This window comes from Mchenga conophoros, linkage group LG3, assembly GCF_057382185.1.
Source record: "Mchenga conophoros isolate Kocher_MC1m ecotype Shallow Benthic linkage group LG3, M_conophoros_male_GT1.1, whole genome shotgun sequence".
Taxonomy (NCBI): Eukaryota; Metazoa; Chordata; class Actinopteri; order Cichliformes; family Cichlidae; genus Mchenga; species Mchenga conophoros.
The window spans coordinates 65028979-65053749 of record NC_140528.1 but is presented as its reverse complement, the minus strand read 5'-3'; the positions used below and the strand labels follow the sequence as shown (position 1 = coordinate 65053749).

Sequence of the window (24771 nt, the reverse complement as noted above, 5' to 3'; positions counted from 1 at the left end):
TTCTGCTTTTCTGCATACCTCATACACACGGTTTAAGTTCATTGAAAGGTCGCGTGTCTATGTATAGTATAGCTGGAAACAAACACACGCACATGCAGTCTGAGCAGAAGAAAAGCTGCTCTGGAAACATGAGCAACAGTTTGACAGGTGAACAGAAAGATGGTGAAGCTCAGCAAACACGAAGCAATTTGATACCAGAACAAAAGAGAAATGTCTCCCAAGAACAGCAACGACTTCACAGTTTAAAGAAGAGCGATGATTCATAACCATCAAAGAGCAACTCAGAGGATAAACAGAAGAAAAGTGATTTGATTGAGAGGAGAGTGATTCTCAGAGACGGTCACTGAACAGGAGACGTGACGACTTTCAGGACGCCTCACTGACATTAATTGATGCAGATGATGATTTGACTGTGACTAACCCAAAGATAACAGTTATATTTGTTACCATTTAAGATATTTTGACTCTAAATGATGTATTTTTTATTATCGTAAAGCATTTCTAAAACCAGTAACACTGAGATTTTATCCACTTCTGTCTGTAGTTTTGTGTCATGGTCACAAGTCTGTGAAAACAAAGTGAGTGTAATCTCTAAGAGTTCAAACTTCAGTGCAAATTAAAATATTTTGATGAAAATAAAACCATCAGAAATGTTTACATGAACCAAATCACAAAAACTGGAAGATGGAGGATGGAAAACATGGAAAACAATCAGGTACTGAGCAGAATTAATGTGTGGAAATGTCACATCAGGTGTTCAGCATTAAAGGGGACATGAAACACTACATGTATAAATGCTGATGTACATCATGGAGCCCAGCTCTCAAAAACTGACACAGATGTAACTCTGACTGTGAAGCTTAATTTAAGAAATAAGTGCTTAGAGTTATAAAAAGATGTTCAGCGCCATCTTCTGTCAGTACAGAGCATCACATCACCAGGTCGGTTTGTTTCAGTCAAAAGACTCACATCAGTTTATAATGGATTGGATTTATATAGCGCTTTTCAAGGCACCCAAAGCGCTTTACAATGCCACTATTCATTCACTCTCACATTCATACACTGGTGGAGGTAAGCTACAGTTGTAGCCACAGCTGCCCTGGGGCAGACTGACAGAAGCGAGGCTGCCATATCGCGCCATCGGCCCCTCTGGCCAAGACCAGTAGGCAAGTAGGGTAAAGTGTCTTGCCCAGGGACACAACGACCAGGACAGAGAGCCCTGGGATCGAACCGGCGACCTTCCGGTTACAGATGCGATTCCCAACCTCCTGAGCCACGGTCGTTTATGTTAAGTAACTAATAGCAGAACCAATAACTCAGTGAAAATAAGGACACTTAAACTAAACATCAGTTTAATGGGGTCACTGTTGTGCTGCTCTCAGCTGCAACAATGAGTTTTATGTTAAAACGGAGGACATACTGTCTGCTTTCACCGTCTGTCTCTTTAGCAGTAAGAGGTTCTGCGTTGTTTGGTTAGCTGCACTGACACAGGAAAATCCAGCTGTTAGCTGTAATGTTCAGGTCTGTGAAGCACTTTATGAACGAGGACTTCATGAAGGAGAGTCTGTTTGACATGTTTTGTGAACTTTAAGTTCTTATTTCTTAAATCCAGTTTCACAGACAGTTACATCTGAGTCAGTGTTTGAGAGCAGGGCTCTAAGATGTAAATTATCATTTATACATGTGGTGTTTTTTAATGTCCACTATAAAGGACAAATGTAATTTCATGCATTTGAACCTGTTTTACATACAAGAACATGTTTGAGTAAATATTTAACTATTTTTCACGTAGAACCACTTAACAGTGTCCCAGCTGTAGATCTTCTGTCGTGAGCTGAGAGAAGAAGTGTTTCTATAATCTGCTGCAGAGGACTGTGGAAATGTTTGCTGCATAAATCAGCAGCTACAAACACTGAGAACCTGCCTGGATATCAGCATAAGGACGTGTGTGAGGGGTCACTGGCTGCCCCTGTGTCTGTCCCACCTGTGTTGGAGAACAATAAGGTTTATTATAAAAGCATTGTCTCCCCTTGATGCAAAGTGAAGTTCTGTTTTGTGTTTGAGTCTTTACAGGTGTGTAATGTTACTGTACCTTATAGGATTTCTTTAGAAGGCGGAGACAGACTCTGTATCTGTGTGGACGAGGAAACCATCTGGTTTTACTTTCATGTAAACATCTGGCCTCAGACACATAACTTATCATTTGTAATTTGTTCTGTGTTGTAAAGATGATTTTTTTTTTTTGCAAAACATGTGAAGCTGAAACACTTCTCCATCTTCTTCTGTATCAGTAAAAAATCATTAAGACCTCACCTGGGATACTTGAAACAATGGTGTGTTTTGTACGGTGATGCTGTTACTCGACTAAATCAAACTGACAGAGACTTGAAAAAGTATCATACCCTTTGAACGTTTATACATTTTGTCACCTTACAAGCGCCAACTTAAATGTTTTTATTAGGATGTTCTGTGATAGACCAACACAAATAGTGCAGAACTGTGAAGTGGTATGAAAATGATACATGGTTTTCAAAATTTTAAGCAAATAAAACTCTGAAAAGTGTGGCATGCATTTGTTTTCAACCCACCTTCGTCAATACTTTGTAGAGACACTGCTCGCTGCATTTACAGCTGCAAGTCTTTACCAGCTTTGCACATCTACAGACTGAAATGTTTGCCAATTATTTGTTGCAAAATGGCTCAAGCTCAGCCAGACTGTGAACAGCAATTTTTCAAGTCTTGCCACAGATGCTCAGTGGGATTTAGGTCTGGACTTTGACTGAGCCATTCTAACACAAGAATATTCTTTGATCTAAACCAGGGGTCGGCTGGTGTCCTGAAGGTTTTAGAGATCACCCTGGTTTGCAGTTGTAGCATGCTTTTTCCATTTTTGGATGATGGATTGAACAATACTCCTTGAGATGTTCAAAGCTTGGGATATTTTTTTATTACCTAACCCTGCTTTAAACTTATCTCCAACTTTATCCCTGACCTGTCTGGTGAGTTCCTTGGTCTTCATGATGCTGTTTGTTCACTAATGTTCTCTAACAAACCACTGAGGCCTCCACAGAGCAGCTAAATAGGTGACTTCTGAAGGTAAATGAATGCACTGGATTTTAATGAGGGATATCAGAGTACAGGTGGCTGAAAACAAATGCACGCCACACTTTTTAAAACCATGTATCATTTTCATACCACTTCACAATTATGTGCTACGTTGTGTTGGTCTATCAGAGAAAATCTCAATTTAAAAAAGGTGTCAAAATGTGTAGAAGTTCAACAGGTATGAAAACTTAAGCTCATGCTTTGTTCAGTTTGATCAGAAATATCCAAGTGACCAGTTTAATGTTGAAGGAAGTGATCAGAGTAAAATACAGCTTTATTATCCACTTAGCTTTGGTTCAGACTAATAATTGGTTCTTAGTGCAGTGGCACTTTGATATCACTGTAATGTGTTGTCATGCTAATAATGCCAGTAATAGATTACTTTGGCTTGTACAGTAAACATGTAGCTTGCAAAGAACAACGAACATGTGTTTTTATTCTTCATTTGTTTGGTGTTTAACTGTTTTCCCATCTCACTAAATACACAGATTTAAAAAGGTGAAAAGAACAAAATAATAAATTTGAATAAATGTCTGTTTCCTAACATGAGAAAAATGCCGCCGGACCTAACTTATATTAATAAGTCCACCCAAAATGAATTTCATACTAATTAAAAATCTTTCCAAACCAGGTTTTCTTTTTATAAAATTAACTTTGGTGTACTCACTCTCAGTTCTAAGATCTTTAAACTCAATAAGAGAGGAGGTGATGTCATCGTATTCATCTGATCCTGAAATGTTCATATTTTTATTTACAGGATTGTTAAAACATATAACATGAAATTAGATTCATTAAATTAAAAATAAGTTTAATCTCTAATTGTTCTGTGCTTTTCAGCACATATACTGTACCATTTCTGTTTTTCACTTGTGTGACTGATTCATAGAGGTCAGCAGTACCTAAAGAAAAAAACAAGCCAGGCTCACATTAATCATTTTATTACAGTTACACTAAAGATCAGAGCAAAAACAGAAACACTGTTTGAGTCAAAACCAGGACTGTAAGATCTTTAAATGTTATTTAAAAAACTGCTGAACACAAACTGAACCTGATAAATGTTTGTGTTAATGGAGGTTTAATAAAAGTCAGTATCCATCCATCCATTCGCTTCTGCTTATCCTTTTCAGGGGCGCTGGAGTCTATCCCAGCTGTCATAGGTCGAGAGGCAGGCTACATCCTGGACAGGTCGCCAGTCTGTCGCAGGGCTCACACACAGGGACAGACAACCATTCGCACTCACATTCACTCCCACATTCACACCTATGGGCAATTTAGATTGATCAATTAGCCTTTCCCCACTAAAAGTCAATATAAATAATGATAATAAAGATGGTTTAAATACTGACCATGCTGAAGAGAGCCGTACACATGAGTTTCATTCTGGTTGACTCCATGATTTGTGGAGGAGCCCGGACTGTGACTCTCAGACTGGATCGACCTAAAACAGGAAATAAACACAATTGTCATGGTCCTCGGTCTTTTGACCCAACGGTTTGTGTTTTTCATTATTATGATCTTGTGTTTGTTCTGTTTGTGTACTGGGGTTTAGACTTTTTAGTTCCCAGAGTTTGGTTTCTGTGTTCCCTCTGTTTAGTGTCTGTACCGTGTCTCTGTGCATTTCCTGTTTTATTGTGAAGATCCATGTCTTCTGTTAGTGTGTTCAGATTATGTTTTCCCCTGTCTCGTCAGTTCAATTTGGTTCAGCTGTGTCTTCCTCCTGTTTGCTATTCCACGTTTCCCTCTGTGTGTATTTATAGTGTGTGTCCTCGTGTGTTTGTTGCTGGTTCGTCTGTGTTCTTTCCCTGCATCATTCTGTGTCGTCCCCAGTGTCTCCCTGCATCATCATTTTGCCTTTGCTGTCTCTGTTTGTTTCACCACTTCATGAATAAAACTCATTTGCATCTCAGCTGCCTGCATCTTAGGTCCTAATTCTCAGCCTCCACTCATCTGCCACGGCAGACGTGACAGCAATAAACTCAAAAGTAACTGATGTTTGTTTAAAATAATAATAAAAAGTATTTTACCAACCTGGTGAAGCAGGAATCTGTAAGATAAGATAAGAATACTTTATTAATCTCAGAGGAAACCAAGCGGTCACAGTGGCTCAAAGACAGTAAGAACAGTAACTGACTAAACTAAATAATATAATATATCACAAAGTATGAATAATAATGCACACCACAAAAAGTAGAGAATTTCAATTCTGTTGTACCAGCTGCAAATGGAAGCATTTCATCGTGTAGTCGATGGATGTTAGTAGCAGCAGGTATAGAGTATTGCACATTGAGATATTTACAGACACCAGTGTGTGCATGTGTGCTTTCACATGATGATGTATGTTGTAGAGTCTGACAGCAGCTGAAAGGAAAGATCTCCTAAATCTCTCCTTCACACTGTGGGTGCAGCAGCCTGTCACTGCAGGAGCTGCTCAGTGCTGTCAGAGTGACCTGCATGGGGTGGGAGGTGTTATCTAACAGGGGTTACAGCTGAGCCACCATCCTGTCACTGACTGCCTCCACTGGGTCATGAGGACGTCCCAGAACAGAGCTGGTCTTCTTCATCAGACTGTTCAGATTCTTTCAATTACAATTATTATGTTTAATTGTTTCACTGATATTTTGTGTCATCAGATCAGAATGAATGTTTGAATAATTAAAGTGAATGTAGTAAATAAACTCTGTAAAACTATCCTGAAATGTTCATATTTTATTTACAGGTTTGTAAAAACATGAAATTAGTTTCATTATATCCAAAACAAGTTTCATCTCTAACTGCTCTGTGCTTTCCAGCACATATACTGTACCATTTCTGTTTTTCACTTGTGTGACTGATTCATAGACGTCAGCAGTACCTAAAGAAAAAACAAGCCAGGCTCACATTAATCATTTTATTACAGTTACACTAAAGATCAGAGCAAACACAGAAACACTGTGTGAGTCAAAACCAGGACTGTAAGATCTTTAAATGTTCTTTGAAAAACTCGTGAACTCAAACTGAACCTATTAAATGTTCATGCTAATGGAGGTTTAATAAAAGTAAATATTAATAATGATAATAAAAACTGTTTTTCAATGCTGACCATGTTGAAGAGAGCCGTACACATGAGTTTCATTCAGGTTGACTCCATGATTTGTGGAGGAGCCCGGACTGTGACTCTCAGACTGGATCGACCTAAAACAGGAAATAAACACAATAAACTCAAAAGTAACTGATGTTTGTTTAAAATAATAATAAAAAGTATTTTACCAACCTGGTGAAGCAGGAATCTGTGAAAGAGACAAATGTTATTACACATGTTTGTCATGTATAAATTGTTCCACTGATATTTTGTGTCATGAGATCAGAATACATGTATATGTGTGAATAATTAAAGTGTATGTAGTAAATAAACTCTCTAATACAGCATGAAAAGAAGAGGCTCTTACACTTGGACTGTCTGCAGCGATACAACAAGAGCAGGAGAATAATAATGAGAGAGACTCCACAAACCAGTCCAACCATCAACCACACAGGAGATGAAGCGCTGTCAGCTCCTGACACGGTTACTGTAACAACAAACAATAATTAATTATTAATAAAGTATAAAACAAACACTCTGAGAGCACAAATCTCTGCTAAGGCAGCTCACTCTGTTGACAGCATTTACTTTTAAAGGAACAATATTGTATTTTCAGTGTATTTTTTTGTTTGTACTGTCAGAAGTTTGTAGTTCAGTGAAAATAAGTCCAAAGGCAGATTTTTTCAACATGACAACAAGGGCAGATGTGAAATGTAAAAGTGAGGTCAGAGGTCAAACAAATTATAATTTAAATCTTTATACAGTATTTTCTATATGTTGACAAGACACAACACCTTTGTAAGAATCATAGTTTCTGTGTTATAAGGATTTCTTTTTAGTCATAAAGTTGACCTTGAAGACCTCGGTGGCTGTAGCCAAATGTTAATGGATAGTTAACATGACTGCAGCTCGTCAGTGAGGTAACCAGGCAGGTCTGCTGGGATCCTTTCTAGGAAAATAAGGTTTGTATGCTAACAGATTTTCCCCTTGTTTCAGTTTCTTCCTGCTTCAAGATTCTTTTCATGCCATCATTCACCTCCAGTCAGACGCCTGCCACCTTGGATCATTACCCCCCTATTCACCACCACTGCTGCCCCCCTCAGAGCCTCTTCCTCACTTGCCTGCCTGCCCATCGTTCAGCAGTTTCCACAGACCTCTGCTTTTCCTTTACCCCCAGCTAGTCTGGACTCCAAGTAAGGCATTGTTGCAGCCACACTCTCTGTCTTGTCACATTCTCTCAGATTTCCTGCCCTAACTGCTCTCTCCTCTCCCACAGATCTGTCGCCCTCACACTGTTATGTCCGCTCCTCTGGCCTGTCTCTCTCACCTCAGTTAAGATGTTTTTGTAGGACTCGCTCATTAATTTTAAGTTCATTTATGTTTTGTTCTTGTTGACTGAGTCAAAGCTCACAATCTGTTGTGTTAAATAAATTATCCTTTGTTTGATAAAGAAACTTTCACTCATTACTTCCTCTGCTGTTTTCACCTGAGTCCCACACATAAGTCCTGAAACTCACCGATATTAAACCTGACAATATAGAGATATTATATAATAGTTTTATAAAGTTCTGACTAAATAGATCCAGGTGGCTTCAAAACATTAAGAAAGATAATATGATGTTATTTCTCAGTCATGAAACTCATTTACAGAAAGACACACTGTTTTGATCCTGCTCACCTTTAACTGACATCCAGCTCTGTGCTGACTCTCTTCCTGAGTACTGACACTTGTAGAAACCTTCATCAGACTTTGACACTGCAGAGATCTTCAGCTCCCCTCGGGGATCATTTTGAATAAGTTTGTCATTGTGATAGAAAAACACATTGGAAAGTATTTTTTGTGTTCTCAAACTGCAGCTCAGACTAACAGAAGCTCCCTCAGTCACAGGATGAACAGGACTCACCAGGATAGGAACATCATCATAATAATAATAATCTGTGAAAACAAAAAAACAAACATATTGTTTCAGTCAGACCAGCTGGTGCAAACCTTTAGAAAAAGCTGTGAGTCGTGTCTCATGATCTACATGCAGACCTGGTTTTCTGAGTGATTATGAGGACTGGAAATATAGTTGGGATGTTCCCTGCAGGAGTCAAATTACTGACAGTAACATTATTGAATGGTTGAAGGTGAAATTGTAAATGTTTGTATGTTTGTGTTATTTTGCATGACGTGTTTCCCAAATTTCTCCCTATTGAGATATTAAAGGTTCATCTAATGTGACGACAGAGATGTTGAGCTTTGTTGAGTTTTATTCTGACAGAGAAAAAAAAATACTGTTGGCAAATTATGACAAACTGGATTATGAACGGATGAAGAGAAATTAGACCAACATCCAAGAATATTTTGATGCTTCGTTGCCTGAAACTGTCTGAAATTCTCATTTTTGTTTGTGTTGCCACATAGAATTACTTCACATACAGCAAAGCTGAGACAAATGTTCATGTGACGTCTAAATCATTCAGATCCAAGAAGTAAATGTATAATAACATACTCTGTACAGTGATGTTGACTGCACTGCTGAACTCTCCTGATCCAGACTCACACCAGTACACTCCAGTATCTGACTTTGATGTGTGGATGTTACATGTGGATCCAGTCATTCTCCTACAGTCAGAGAGTCGGCCGTCCTCAGAGAACTTCCTCACTCTCCACTCAGTGAAGTTTCCCTCACAGGTCAGTGAGACAGAGTCAGAGGTGAAGTGTTGCACTCTGTCAGGACTCACTGTGAGAGACGCTGCTGAATGAACATCTGGAAACAACATGCAGTGAAGACACAAAGCTCACAGATGTTAGGATTCAAAATATCACAGTGAAAATATTTGTTTGAAGCTTTTGTTTTGAAGATCAAATTTAATAGTTCAAAATGATAAAGTGTTTGTTTGGTGAGACAACACTGAGTCTGACAACAAGCCCTGAATCATACAGACAGTCAAATCAATGGAAAACAAAGGAGCCGAATACTGACATGTTTAAGATGATCTAACCCACATGCTTTATCTGCTGGCAGCTCATGTAGAGCTTGGTACACGTCATGTGACATCATGAGCTTTGAGTCATCACTCTCAGCATCATCCACCTGATACAGATCACTCTGAACACACTTCAGTCATTTGCTGTAATGTTTCTGTCATAATTCTGTGATATTGTCTGTTTCACAGATTCCTTCTACAGTGAGATATTTTGCAGCAGCAGGACCAAAACTAAAAACCTTTGAAGTATATTTTAAATGAACAATAACAGCAGCTGTTATTTGTGACGTCTTCTTCTAGCGTCCATCTGTAGTCAGTGTTTCTCTTGTATTTGTCAGAGCTGTTAACCTGCCTGCTGACATCTTTGTTTCTTTATTAACTATATTTGACTTTTTTATCTGAACACCTACCTGAGCACTAAACAAAGAGTCTTAACTGTGTAAATCCTGTCTGTGCACTAAGTAAAAATAATCAGTACAAACAGAAACATGAGTTTAAATATCAAAACATTTAAAACCTCATAGATGTCTTTTGTTTTTCATGTTATCTCATTAAATAAAAACTGAAAAATAAGAAAAGGAAACGAAGAAATTCAGTTTGGTTTGATCACAGAGAGAAAGGAAAACATTCAGTTCAGTTCTTCTTTTGGGAAGTTTTAATATAAACGGAGATAAATGGTTGTCATGGAGATGAGATTTTAATGGTCTAAATCCTGGTGAATAAAAATGATGACCTAACATGAACTTATTGAAAGGACAGAGAGAAACAAACTGACCTGCAGACCAGACAAACTTTGGTTGACTGTGATCAGTGTGATACTCTGGGTCTCCTCTTCCAGCTCTGCACACATATCCTGCTGTGTGTGTCTGTCCATGAATGATGTAGGAGTCCTGTGCAGTCCCACTGCCATCAGGTAGCAGCTCATAACTGGAGGATTTATAGTTGAATGTTTTCAGATCAGGAACAGCTTTATACCAGTAGAAGCTCCATCCTGCAGACGGATGTTCAACCTCACAGTTCAGAGTTACTGAGGCTCCAGGACTCAGCCATGATGGAGACACAGTGAGGACAGGACGGGGTTTATCTGTTCAACAAAGATTTTCTCTCAGTGAACATGTAGTACAGTCTCTGAACAGTGAGCTCAGTTTATACAAAGAATAATAATCTCAGTCTATGAACAGAAACACATTTTACAAAGTGTTCAAACAGCTTAAAGCAAATATGACTTACTGTCAGAAACTGTCAGTGTGACTGAATCACTCCACTCTGTTGTTTCATGCTGTGAACTTTTCACTCTGCCCTTACAGCGATAGTTTCCACTGTTGAATGATGAAGCAGAAATAATCCTGTATTCATTTAGATTTGGAGGTTTTCTGATGCTGTTTGTTTCCCACTCATAATTCCACTCAGTGTCTCCTCCATGGATCTCACATCTGACAGTGATCGTCTCTCCTCCGTATATCTCAGACCAGTTTGGATACAGAGTCACAACAGGCCTGTTTGAGACTGTTACTGTTCAAGAAAGTACAATAAAAACGCATGAAAGACAAAAGGTTCAGTTACCATCAGATGTAGTGCTTTGTAGGAAGTTACATTTAAACTCATCAGTTGTGTCAATCCAAACTGTCTCACTGTCCTCTGTGTAGTAAACTGGTTCTCCTCTTCCTCCTCTGCACCTGTAGCGTCCTCCCTCTGAGACACTGATTTGTTCATTTGTCAGAAGTTGATAAGATTTCTCATCTCTGTACCAGTAGTATTTCCATCCAGATGATGATGATGATGATGATGGGTTCACAGAGCAGGTCAGGGTCACACTGCCCCCTACTGGAACAGCTGTCCTATCAGCTCTCAGTTCAGCCTTTGGTTTGGCTGCAGTTCAATTTAGAACAAGAACATAAAAGTAAAAATGACTGAATCAGAACAATTTAAAGATGGAAATATGTAAATGATCAAATATCACAAAACCATAGTTGAGATAAAACAAACTGTGCCACACAAAATATTCTGTATTTCTGTTTTGATCAAAACAGTGAATTTGTTTTATTTACTTTTGTGTATTTTAATTTATTACATACATTTCAAATAATTAATTTGAAGCATGACTGAGTTTATTGATCAATAATGAGGAAGTAACCCAGGTCAATATGATCTGATTGTATTTTGAACATGTGAGAATTGCTCCTAAACGAGTGTGAGCAGTTATCATTTCATTGGTGTTGTTTTTTACTTTTGTTTTTGGTGTATTGGAATTTGGTGAGTCACAGTTAGTTTTCTTTGGTGTCAGTTAGCACGTTATGTCCTTGTGTTCTTTACTAAATCTGATGTTGAAGCCTCTGATAGCTAAGATGAGACCTAGTAAGGTTGTTTTATATTCTTTTGCTGTGGAAGCTGACATTTCCTGTCGCACACTAATACGCACAGTCAGCTCTACCGCTGACATTACAGGGAGCAGTTTGGATGTGATTTCCAGCTGAGCTGTTAGGAATGCTGGAATAAGACTCCAGTGTTTGTGTTGCAAAACAGATCAGGTTTATCAGCCGAGAGCAGATCTCAGAACTGAAATCTGAGACTATTGAATCTTGACGGTGATCTGAACTTCCACTGAAATCATCTGTTCCTGCTGGATCAACTCATATTCCAGAGATCAGGAAACTGACTCACACTTCTGAACTGTGACACGACTCCACCATAAACTCTGTTACTGCGACACACAGAAGATTTAATCCAAGAACTGATTCCACACCAGACTGTGACTGTGAAAGGTTTCTCTGTAAATCTGTGAACACAGCTGATTTTGTGCTTTCAGTGTTGTAATTCCATTCATTGTGTTGGTGTTGTACTGGTAACTCACTGTGTTACTGATTATAACTAACCAGCCACTCTGCAGGTCTAGTGAGTAAACTGAGTCGACTCATATTGATCAAAGTTTGAAGAGCAGCTGAAAGAAAGCTGGTTAACCCTGTAGGAGCTAACACAGGCTAACTTGTAGTTCACACAGGTAAGAGTTCAAACTAACCTGAACTAGACAGAGAGAGAGAGATTTTTACATATTGTTGTTTAATTTTATTTAAATATTTTATTCTGGTTTTCAGATGCATAAATTAATGTAAACTGGAAACTTTTGTATTTTTATGTGTCTTCTGTTTCCGACCTACTAGTTCAAAGTTCACCCTGGTCCTGGTATGTATTATTGGTTATTGGTTGTTATTTTATTTTAATTTTGTTTTATCTTTAGTGAAGTATTGAGTTTTCCCATGTACCATGAATGCACCGCTGCACTGCTCATGTTAACTTTCTTTCACTGCAGCTCTCTGCATGCTGTAGGTAAATTTCTCTGTATATTGCACTGTGTTTAAAGGGTAAAAGAACCCCATGAAACGTAGTTTTGAGCACTGATTTTGTTTTGCAGATGCACAAAACTGCTGTGGTGGGGTGGCTGTAGCTCAGGAGCGTTGGTGGTTCGATCCCTGGCTCCCCTAGTTTGCATGCCAAATATCCTTGGGCAAGATACTTATGGCGTATGAATGCGTATGATTGATAGTTAGAAAGCACTTAAAGTATAGATAGTAGTGCTTGTGTGAATGGGTGTGTTGTATAGAGCGCTTTGAGTACTCCAGGAGAGTAGAAAGAACCAGTCCATTTACCATGTGGAACTTGCAATCCTGTAACGTGTTGAGCTACAGAGTTCATGTATTGTGTGAGCAATACATTAACTCCGGTGAGTCTCTGATTGTGCAAATTAAATTTGATTCACAGTCCGGTTTCTAATTTATAAAATTTATAAAACTTTATAAAACAGCTTCTATGTGATTGTAGAAGCTGTTAACGATGTCTTCGATGTGTTAGCCCTGTAAAAAATATGCTAGTGTACCCACATGTGCTACCTTTGCAGGTGCAAGTGTTGCATTTTGAGAAGAATTTCATTTTGAGGAAAGAAAAGCTAAATTTGAGTGAACAAAATGAATTGCTGCGTGCAAAAATGTATTTCAGTGTTTGTTGTTATCCACACACACACCAATAGCAGCCCCTTTTGCTCTGTTTTTGCATTTGCGTTTGCTCGCAATGTGTTGCTTGCGCTTCTCATTTCTGCCCAGCGCGTTCAGCTCTTTCTGTTAGTGGTGGGCGGATCGATCCAAATATCGATAGTATCGATTCCAAGTCGGCATCGGTATCGGATCGATACTAGCCTGGTGAGATCGATTCTTTACTTTGAGTTCTGCTTGTTTGCTATGCTGTGCTTTCGATAAAAACGAAACAACCAGGTCACTGGACTCACCACTCCTGTGACAGCGGAGAGCACTTTGCTCCCTCTTCCCCCACTCTTATGTTTCGGTGTTGCACTGACACGTCATGTGACTTAGACACTTTGGGGGTTGTTAAGTTGTTTACATATTAATTATATTTTTTTGTTTTTGTTGTTGAGAATTTTAATTGTACTTTTTGTATTAGTTTATCAACAGTATTTGTTTTAATTTGTTTACTGGTTTGCGTGCACTTAAGATTAAAAAAAAAAAAGATCGCCACCACGGCAGACCCGATGGCATTTTCATGCTTCGCAGCATCATTTATTCTTACAATAATCACACAGTTGCTGTAACAGTACATTCAACGGCTGCAGCTCTCCCGCTGGCACCCGGACACATCATAGGGTTGCCAACCGTCCCTTAAAAAACGGAATCGTCCCGTATTTAGAAACAAAAGTACACGTCCCGTATTGAGCTAATAAGGGACGCACTTTGTCCCGTAATACAGTGAGAATCAAAAGTAGTCTATAAATGTTAATGGAATTAACGCTTTGTTTGAAAACATAATTCCCAGCCCCTCTCCTGCTTTGTGACCAATGAGCTGACAGCACACTATGACAATTCGAGTATGACAATTCAGATTACCGCTCATCTCATTGGTCGAGGAAAGGTCGCTTACGAGAAAATACCGGAAGACAACAGATGACCACAACAAGAAGCATGGCCAACAGGGAAACAAACGCCGACACTGCGGTGCAAGTCTCGGACGACAGTAAACCTAAAGCTGGGCAGACACTGTGCGATTTTTTCAGTCACGTTATTCAGCTCCTGCTCAAACTGCACGATTGACTCGCAGGGGTTAGAAGTTGGTAGGTCACGATGCAGGTCTCACACTATACCGCCCGATGCTCTGATGCGACCTGAGTGCTCACACTGTGCGTCCATAACATGAAGGTTATAACAGAAAATCTGTCGCTCGCTCTCTCTGTCTTTCACTCACACAGACACGCACACCACCATCAACTTTGCTAAATTGCTAATGAAAAACATTGATCAGGCAGCTGTGATTGAGCAGCGATGTAAATCCAACTATTTTCACGGTTGTTGTGGTCGTGATAATTTTGTGATGCCACATCGAAAAGGCTCGGATGAGCTTTCCAAAGTTCTACAAGTTGTGCCTCCATCGCTTGTGTCCAGATCACACGCCGCACAGTCGAGCTGCACCGTCTTTTTCACCGACGTTTACCTGTTTGCGCGTGAGCAGTGTGAGCGGCTCACGAGCGATTGATGATCGGGAGCTGGTCGTGACGTGTTAATCACTTCTCGTTACCCCACGTATACTACACGAGGCACGATGAAGGCCAAAATCGGGCCGATCACCAAATCGGTCGCACGACTCATAAATCGTCTCAAAATGGGCCAAAAATCGCACAGTGTAAGCCCAGCATTAGAGCAGCAATGTTTGTTCCCCTCAGAGAAAGAAAAAAAGGCTGCGAAAGTACAGGGAGGAATGGGAAAAGGAAAACACTGGGCTGGGAAAATGCACGATAACACCTATAAAGCGCACTGCACTGTGTGCCGGAGCACTTTTTCCATAGGCATGCTTCTAGTGGTGGGCACATGAAGAACATAAGGGGCGTGAAAGCTCGGGGAACCCTTAACCAATTTTTTGTCCACCAGGCCACGGCAGAAGCAGCTATGGTATGTAAACACTGGTTTATTTTTTAAACCCTCTGGTTAAGGTTAATATGGGCATGTGCAGTGAATATCAGCGCTATGTAGCCAGAAGTGTGATAATATAACTTATTTTGTGTAATACAGTTTTTTTTTTATTGGTTTGGCGCAGTTTTCACAAGCAATTGGTACATTTTCAAAACTCTTAGTACTTATATCACAACAGATCATCAAAAGTGCACCTTTTTCAAACATTTCAGCATATTTTCTGCACATGATACTGCACATGGAGCGGACATTCCCGGACTCTCTCATCATTGCTCTTGGGGACTTTAACAAAGCCAATCTGAGCCATGAGCTTCCCAAATACAAGCAGTATATTAAATGCCCGACCAGAGAGGAGAGGACATTAGACCACTGTTACAGCACGATCAGCGGGGCCTATCGTGCGGTGCCCCGCGCTTCACTCGGACTTTCTGACCACGTCATGATCCACCTAATCCCCGCGTACAGACAGAGGCTGAAGCTCTCCAAACCTGTTGTGAGGACCAAAAAACTTTGGAGCAACGAGGCTGTGGAGGAGCTTCGCACGTGTTTGGAGTCTACAGACTGGGACACAATGAAGGCTGCTTCTAACAGCTTGGATGAGTTTACGGACACTGTCACCTCCTATATCCACTTCTGTGAGGACAGCATTGTGCCATCACGCACCAGGGTGAGTTATAACAATGACAAACCCTGGTTTACTCCTAAACTCAAAAAGCTGTGGCTGGAAAAGAGAAAGGCGTTCAGAAGCAGAGACAGGGACTGCTACAGAGAGGCCAAGTACAGGTTCACTAAAGAAGTGGACATTGCTAAACATCAGCACTCTGAGAAGATGCAGCAGCAGATCTCAGAGAATGACTCGGCCTCTGTGTGGAAAGGTTTTAGGAATATCACCAACTACAAGCCTAAAACCCCCCACTCCACTGATGACTTGCTCTTGGCCAACACCCTCAACGACTTTTACTGCCGTTTTGACGAGCCATCAGGCAGCCTTCACACCTCCAACGGCCCCAACAATAGAGACACTTTGGACACTCATTCCCCCACCTCTCCCCCCTCCATAGAGCCATCACCACCTTCAAACACTTCACCTACAACACCCCCCTCCTCACCCCACACAAAAGAGGATTTCACACCACCTCCTCCCACCACAACTCTTCATATTCATGAAGCAGATGTGAGGAAGCAGTTTAAGAGTCTGAATGCTCGAAAAGCTCCCGGCCCAGACGGTGTGTCTCCTGCCACCCTCAGACACTGTGCAAACGAGCTGGCCCCAGTGTTTTCTGGCATTTTCAACTCCTCACTGCAGGCATGTCATGTGCCTGCCTGCTTCAAGTCCTCTACCATAATCCCTGTCCCCAAGAAACCTAGGATCACTGGACTAAATGACTACAGGCCCGTGGCTCTGACATCTGTGGTCATGAAGTCTTTTGAGCGCCTAGTTCTCTCCTACCTCAGGACCCTCACGGCCCCCCTCCTGGACCCCCTGCAGTTTGCATACAGAGCCAACAGGTCTGTAGATGACGCCATCAACATGGCTCTACACTTCATCCTGCAGCATCTGGACTCCCCAGGAACCTACGCCAGGATCCTGTTTGTGGACTTCAGTTCTGCCTTCAACACCATCCTTCCAGACCATCTCCGAGGCAAGCTTTCCCAGATGAATGTGCCTGATCCCATCTGCCGGTGGATCACTGACTTCCTGACGGACAGGAAGCAGCATGTGAGGCTGGGAAAGAATGTCTCGGACTCCCGGACCATCAGCACCGGCTCCCCTCAGGGCTGTGTTCTTTCTCCTCTGCTCTTCTCCCTGTACACCAACTGCTGCACCTCCACCCACCAGTCTGTCAAGCTAATCAAGTTTGCAGATGACACCACCGTTATTGGACTCATCTCAGACGGGGATGAGTCTGCCTACAGGAGGGAGGTTGAACGTCTGGTGTCCTGGTGCAGCCACAACAACCTGGTGCTGAATGCCCAGAAGACAGTGGAGATTATTGTGGACTTCAGGAAGCACACAGCTCCACTCCCCCCATCATCCTGACTGACACCCCCATCACCTCTGTGGACTCATTCCGCTTCCTGGGTACCACCATCACCCAGGACCTGAAGTGGGAGCCCACCATCACCTCCGTCATTAAGAAAGCCCAGCAGAGGATGTACTTCCTGAGGCAGCTGAAGAAATTCAACCTGCCAACACGGACGATGATGCAATTCTACACTGCAATCATCGAGTCCATCCTCACCTCCTCCATCACCGTGTGGTACACTGGAGCCACTATCAGGGACAAACAGAGACTGCAGCGTGTTGTGCGCTCTGCTGAGAAGGTGATTGGCTGCAGACTCCCATCTCTGCAGGACCTGTACACCTCCAGGACACTGGGGCGTGCAGCTTGGATCTCAGCTGACCCTTCTCACCCTGGACACAGTCTGTTTGACCTGCTCCCCTCAGGCAGGAGGCTCCGGTCCATTCGCACCAGAACCTCTCGCCATAAGAACAGTTTCTTCCCCTCTGCTGTCGGACACATGAACAATAACCATATGACTGTTCCCGCCACTAACACATGACCCTACGCTGTGTTCACTGCATCATTCCATGTTTGGCACTGATCACCACCTGCACTCATGTATATATCATGTATATATCTATCCACTTAGCACTTTTAATTCTTATTCTTATTTTTATATTTTTATGACAGTATGTTTGCACTGAAGCACCGCAGCAATTTCCTAATGTTGTAAACCTGCTCAACATTTGGCAATAAAACCCTTTCTGATTCTGATTCTGATTTTCAATTGTGTTAGTACAATACACATAATGACAAAATATCATTTTCACTACACAAAATAAGTGTTTCATCTAAATAAATGTTTCATTCACAGTTACTGCCTTTCATAATGTTATCACTATAAAATTTTTGATTTGCATCTCTTATCATTCAGTTTAATACATTTTTCTGTCATTTAATTCAACCGATCTTAATGTTTAATCAATGAATCATTCATTATGTCCATGGATTTTCAACTTGACTGATTGTTGTCTGGTCATTTGTAAGTTCCTTTTGATTGGAACAATGTCCAGGTGAAACAACTGCGTTCTGAATATATTCAGGTACAACACTAAACTGGCATGCAATTACTGTAACAGAGGGTGATGGAGCTGGACGCTGCTGTGAATCATCACAAGTATATTTTTGTTGATGAGGCCGGTTTCAATCTGGCAAAAACTAGACACAGAGGACGTAACCTTATTGGGCTACCATCCACGTCCCTGGACAACGTGGGGGGAACATCTCAATGTGTGCAGCTATATCTGAAGATGGTGTGGTAGGCTGTAGACCAGCTCTAGGGTCATACAACACTGAACACCTGATAGTTTTTTTTTAAATGAACTGGGGCAGGCCTGTCAGGGAGAAGACATCGTGTTAGAGGAAAAATGATTCTATGTTTCTTTACCTTCTTTTAATGTACAAAGATGCCCTTTGTCTGTGGTTAGATTAGTTTAGAAGTGTCTTTTAGACTTTCCCAGCAAAGACATCTTGTTTCTGGGACATATTGTTTTAGATTGTTGTATCTCTCCCAGCTCTCTGCTGACGAGACTAGCACCATATATGGATTTGTTTATTTTATCTGTTTATTATTTTCTTATCCTGTTCTCACTGTCTCTGTGCCTATAAAAAATGCCAAGCCACTGTGCATGGTGTAAATTGTGCTTCGCAGCCCACCCGTGTACACGTTTGCAAAGAAAGTAACTTTGTCTCATTGTGTCTTTATTTCTCCTGGGTCTTTTTCAGAGTTTTCTCCCAACACATTGTCTATGTTGTTGTGTGGGACAATGTCATCTTCCACCATGCACAGCTGGTTCAGGAATGGTTTCAAACACACCATGTTCCCCTTTCCTCAACCCAATTGAGAAATTCTTCTCTACATGGAGGTGGAAGGTGTATGATCGCCATCCCCATGAGCATGTCTCCCTTCTTCAAGCCATGTGTGAAGCTTGTGGTGATATAACTGCTGAGCAATGTCAAGCCTGGATTCGTCATGCCAGGAGATTTTTCCCACGGTGCCTGAACAACGAAGACATCCACTGTGATGCTGATGAAAACTTATGGCCCAATGTTAATGACCGGCTTGATTAATTGTATAAAAGTGATAAATATAAAAATATATTTATATATATATATATATTTTATGTCTGAACATAAGTGTAATATTTGCTGTGTAAAGTTTTACAGTTCAGTTACACTCATTCATCACCAAGGACAATTTGAAACGCTTACCTTGTATTATTTGCTCCTGTATGAAATGATTGGTAAAAGTACTACGTTGAAAAAAGATCTTACTGTTTTGTTTGGGTGAGTAAAGCAAATGTTCTCAGAATATATCACAATGATCATATGTTCTGCAACAATGGTTACGTGGAATGAAAATATGTGCAAAAACAATGAACTCATGACATCAGATTTGGAAGGATGACTAGTGGTGTTACAAATGTGATTGAATGTGAGTTTTGTACTGAGAGATTTGAAAATGCACACTTTAGTTGTGAAAATAGTACCATACCAATTAAAAAAAACTGTAAACAACTGCAAGGATAGATGATTACAACAAATAGATCACTAATACATAAAAGTAATACATATTTTAATAATGATGATGAGTTAAGATGCGTAATCATGGGAACAAGCGGGTTTACAAACGGGAGCAAAAGCTGAAATAATGCCTCTACTGAAGCCAATTGTACTAAATGCACTATATGTGCACTGTTACAAGAATGATTTTGTTCTATTGTTTTCTATTAATTTATATAATTTTAAGTTAAGCAGGACAGAGTTCTTTTAAAGAAAGATTTACTTATATTCTCAAAAGTTAAGCATGACCGGCTTATGTTTAAGAAAGAGACCTGTTTTACTGTGTTAATGTTGTCATTTTGAGCTAAAAATAAATGGCTAAATGATCATTTGTTTCCCATATGGTCATATCACAAAGAATATGCATCTGCTTAAATCAAATTCAAGTCAAATGGTTAAAAAATAATTTCACACACAAAAAAAAGAGCTACAAAATTCACCACACTGTGAAGGGTGAACTGGGTTGCCCGGCCCTGGCCACGAGGTGTCCTTTATTTATTTTTCAGGGAGTTGGCAACCCTAACACATCACCACCACCTAGGGTTGCCAACTCCCTGAAAAATAAATAAGTGTGGTGAACATTAAAATGTCCTGTCATGTGATCAACTTACATGATACAGTCAGTCTGATGATATCACTCCACTCTGTTAACAAATAGTCCCTTCTGCCCCGGCAGCTGTATTCTCCACTGTCAGACTCAGCAGCGCTGCTGATTCTGTATTCACTGGATGTTTCAGGTATGTTTGACTGGCCTCGTCTCCATTCATACGTCCACTGAGCTCCTTCACCTCCCTGAATCTCACATTTGACAGTGACTGTCTCACCGCTGTATATCTGAGTCCAGGATGGCTGCAGGGTCACAGTGGGCTTAGTGGGAACTGTTCACATAAGAATGATCCAGTTAGAAGAGAAACATAAAAACTCTGCTGTTTATAACATAAGAGTAGAGTCATTACAAAACAGCTGATTCACAGAGAAACAAGTTAAACATAACAAAAAGTCACAACATAAAAGTTTCAAACTGTAACACAATATTTTCAGTAAAATGTAAAAGGTAAAGTCTTTACTTTGCACAGTTTTTGTTCAGATTCCAAAAAGTTACAGATTATTTTTCATGAGTTGACAGCAGATTAAGAAGACTGGAAGAAATCATCATGTGAGAAACATTTTCTAAAAGTTGTGATAAGGTCATCATGTGAAACTGGTGCAGTTGCTGATTTGGGACACACTTGTCACACTTGTAGTTATTGTATAACAAACAGGTTCTTGTGGCTCTGACTGATTTTCCATGAACTGAACCACAAACCACTAATGCATCTGTTCTACACTGGAGGTTCTTCTAGCTGTCGTATCATTAAACATATTATGACACTCATGAACACCTTTATTTTTCATTAATTTAAATAAATAAATAAACAAATGCCATTAACAACAATTACAGGAAAGAATCTAAGTGGAACCTGTAATGTAGCAGAACAGTCTCTAATAAAATGTCACGGCCAGGGGATCAGCAGGCCGCTGACTAGTAGTGTTCTCTCTCTCTCGCTCTCTCGCCAGGGCGGAACTCATGGTGGGTTCACGCCCTCGGCCCACGCCCCCTCTGAAGAGGAAACACCTGGGCCTCATCAGCGCAGCCAGCATTTAAGCCAGGGAGTGGCTTCTACTCATCGCTGGATCGTTGTGTGTGACTCGCGTCAGTGCAGCCCGGCTCTGAGCAAGTTCTCTTTTGCTGCCCTGTGCAAAACGTCTAACGTGTGTTTCCTTCTGTACATAGATCCCCTGGACCCGACCCTGCATTCCCCGAGTGGATTCCCTTTTGTGTGAGTGTTTGGAGAGAGAGCCAGAAGAGGAGCAAGTGTCTTTTCCCTACCTGGATTTCCCCAGAGCCCTTTCCCTGTCACCGCTTTGTATATAGCACTATCCCCTGCACTGTTTGTATATACACCTGGTGGAACTGTAATAAATACTGACTGTGCCTCTGAGTCCTGCGTGTGAGTCCTCAAGCGAACCGTGACATAAAATGAGGTTATATTGTAGCCAAACCTGAAACGTCGAGGAATTAATGTAAAAATGCTAAAAACAAAGGAAGTAACTGATCTGCAGTGATAAACTCCACATGTGCAGCCATGAGGTCAAGATGGGAGTGACTGGGATTATTACATTTGGACTGAATTCTTTCATCAAACTAACAAAATATTTTCCAGATGTTTCACTGAGTGATTATTAAATATCTTTATAATGACACTAAAAGATATTTTAAACTACTTTTGATCCTAAACACAAAATAAACCTACAGTGCTGTTGAAATACAAAACGTTTGGTTGAGTTGATGAAACATTGTTCAGTACAAATTAAAATATTTGAAATATGTCCAACTTACCTATTACTTTCAATGAGGTGCTGTCACTCCACACTGTCCAGAAAGAACCTCGTCTACCCCGGCAGCTGTATCCTCCACCATCAGACTCAGTAACTCTGTTGATTGTATATACACTGGATGTTCCACGTATGTTTTTCTGGCCTCGTCTCCATTCATACGTCCACTGAGCTCTTTCCCCTCCATGAATCTCACATCTGACAGTGACTGAGGTATGTTTGTATATTTCTCCTCCATATATCTGAGTGTAGGATGACTGCAGGGTCACAATGGGCTTAGGAGGAGCTGTTCAAAGAGAAAATATCCCATCATCAGACTTATAGAAATATAAAACGATCATTGACGCTTTCCTGGTTTTATTGCTCTTGTTAGGGGTAATAACGTTTTTTTCACCCCAGTGACAATTTGACTGAAAATCAACAATAAAAAGGTAATAAAAAAAAAATCAGATTAAACCTTAAACCTAATTTGCTGATATTAAGAATCTACCAGCAAAGTGACGGAAACAACCAGGTGTGCACAAATCTGTGCGACTGAACATCAACACACAATATCATGTAAACAACTTCAGTCTCTCAGATTGTACATTGTAAAAAAAGAAGTTTTATACTCAAACATCGCACTATTTACTTATTTCTACATCTTTACATTTGCATATTTATGAGCATATAATCCAGAGTTGTCATTGGGCTGTTATTCTTCTGAATAACCTGAGACCTTACTTTCCTGTCAGGTATAAAATCCCTAACATATTATACACAATATCAGTTTTACTTTAACTGTTTTTAACAAATGTAATTTTTACTTTTCTTTTTCACTGTTGTAAATATAAAAGTTCCTGCGCCGTCTCATAGTGTAAGGCCCTATTTTCACTTTTTATCATGCTGCTCTAACACAATTTGCTTTGTGGATCAATAAAGTATCTATCTATCTATCTATCTATCTATCTATCTATCTATCTATCTATCTATCTATCTATCTATCTATCTATCTATCTATCTATCTATCTATCTATCTATCTATCTATCTATCTATCTATCTATCTATCTATCTATCTATCTATCTATCTATCTATCTATCTATCAGTATTGACCTGTTTAATATGTGTCCTATGTTGTAAACTGGCTGTGCTGGATTATTCACTCACATTAGGAACACCATGTAGAAAGAATTTAACGACTGTTACGCCCCTCAAAACAGAAACGCAAAACAACACGGGAAAAGTGTGTAAAGCACGCAAAAACCACACAGCTGCTGCTGAATTGACGAGGTTTATTTTTACAAAGCTGGAAAAAAAGGAAAAGACTCACAATAAACACAGCTGCCAGGAAGCTAAAAGCATCAGGCTCTCCAAGGCCAAAATAACAAACAAAAACTCTCCCCCTTCCTAGAAACAAAACACAGGGTAAAACTTCCCTGATCAAGAAAAGGAAGATGCAATGCCAGACCTCCCTGGCTGTCCACAAAACAGGAGAAAACTGGGTTAAACAAAAGTGGGTTAAACCACTGCCTGCTTCCACTCTGCTGAAAACTGGTGAAAAATCCACATGTGCAACAACTGAGCTGAATAAACTGGGATCATTACATTTGGGTTTCATTTTTTTTAATGAAATTTACTGAATATGTCTTTCAACTCCACATGCTTCTGTCACAGTCCTGGGTCTGTGAACCAGTGTTTTGATTTTGTATTACAGTGGTCTCTCCCTCGCTATAATGCAATTCACCTTTCGCGGCCTCGCCGGGACCGTGAGTCATTTGGTACCGGGCAGCGAGAGTTGAGGCTGGAGTGTGAAATTTATGGTTTTCAGAGTTTTTATTGTTAGCTCGGTTTCCCTGGATCTTTTCCTGGCTGTTATGAGTAAACTATGAGCTTTGCCGGTGTCGCCCGAGAATACCCCGAGATTGCCACAACAGCACTAAAAACCCTGTTGCCATTTCCGACATCATAACTGTGTGAAGCGGAGTTTTCTGCAGTTACAGCTTCCAAAACAAAATTGCGGCGCAGACTGAGCAAAAGCAACACACTTCAGGTGTCACTGTCCCCCATTATGCCCAGGTGGGACCGGCTCGTTGCAGAGAAACAAGCACAGGGCTCTCACTGATTCAGCGTTATGGTGAATTATATATTTTCATGTACTTTATTTTTATCTTTTTGTAGTTTTGTCTCTTATTTTGAAAGAAATATTTACGTGTTACCATAGCGATCAGCGAGCATCAGGGAGAGAGGAGGATCTTACTCTCAATGTGAAAGAAAGCCTGCGATAAAGGACCGCTGCTGTCCAGTACAGAATGCGTTCAGCTTGTCAAATTTACATAAATCTTTGATCGCTAGCAGTGTGACTCTGAAGTGCTGCACTGTATGTTTGTAAGTTTTCTCCCCAACAAACACAACACTGGCGACAAAACGTGTTGCATCGTCAAAGGCAACCGTGGGTGCCTTTGGTTTCATTCTTTAATTTTGGACTTATTTTTCTAGAAGGTTTGAACTTTGAGAGTTTAAACAAGAGAGAAAACTGTGAAAATGTTCGTCCCTGTCTGAGAAAAGTGAATAAGTGTGTAGTGAGGGGTTTAACAGCCTTGTGTTGTCCACGGGTCATTTTTGTCCTCTAAAGAAATCTTTTGCTATCAAAAATGTATTTGTTATTCATCAAATGGGCTGAAAAT

At 40.4% G+C, this 24771-nt stretch overlaps 1 protein-coding gene and 1 pseudogene across 1 annotated transcript in view; both read right to left on the bottom strand.

Annotated features, from left to right (window-relative positions):
• Positions 1-24771, bottom strand: part of LOC146580115 (obscurin-like) — a 374391-nt pseudogene that overhangs the window by 207463 nt on the left and 142157 nt on the right.
• Positions 10532-24771, bottom strand: part of LOC146580122 (leukocyte immunoglobulin-like receptor subfamily A member 3) — a 43262-nt gene continuing 29022 nt past the window's right edge. The window contains exons 5-7 of the mRNA XM_085250696.1: positions 22111-22392; positions 20342-20608; positions 10532-11005 (exon numbers count right to left, since the gene is read on the bottom strand). Coding sequence (XP_085106822.1) covers positions 10692-11005; positions 20342-20608; positions 22111-22392 — 863 coding nt within the window. The 3' untranslated portion in view covers positions 10532-10691. The remainder of the gene's footprint in view (positions 11006-20341; positions 20609-22110; positions 22393-24771) is intronic.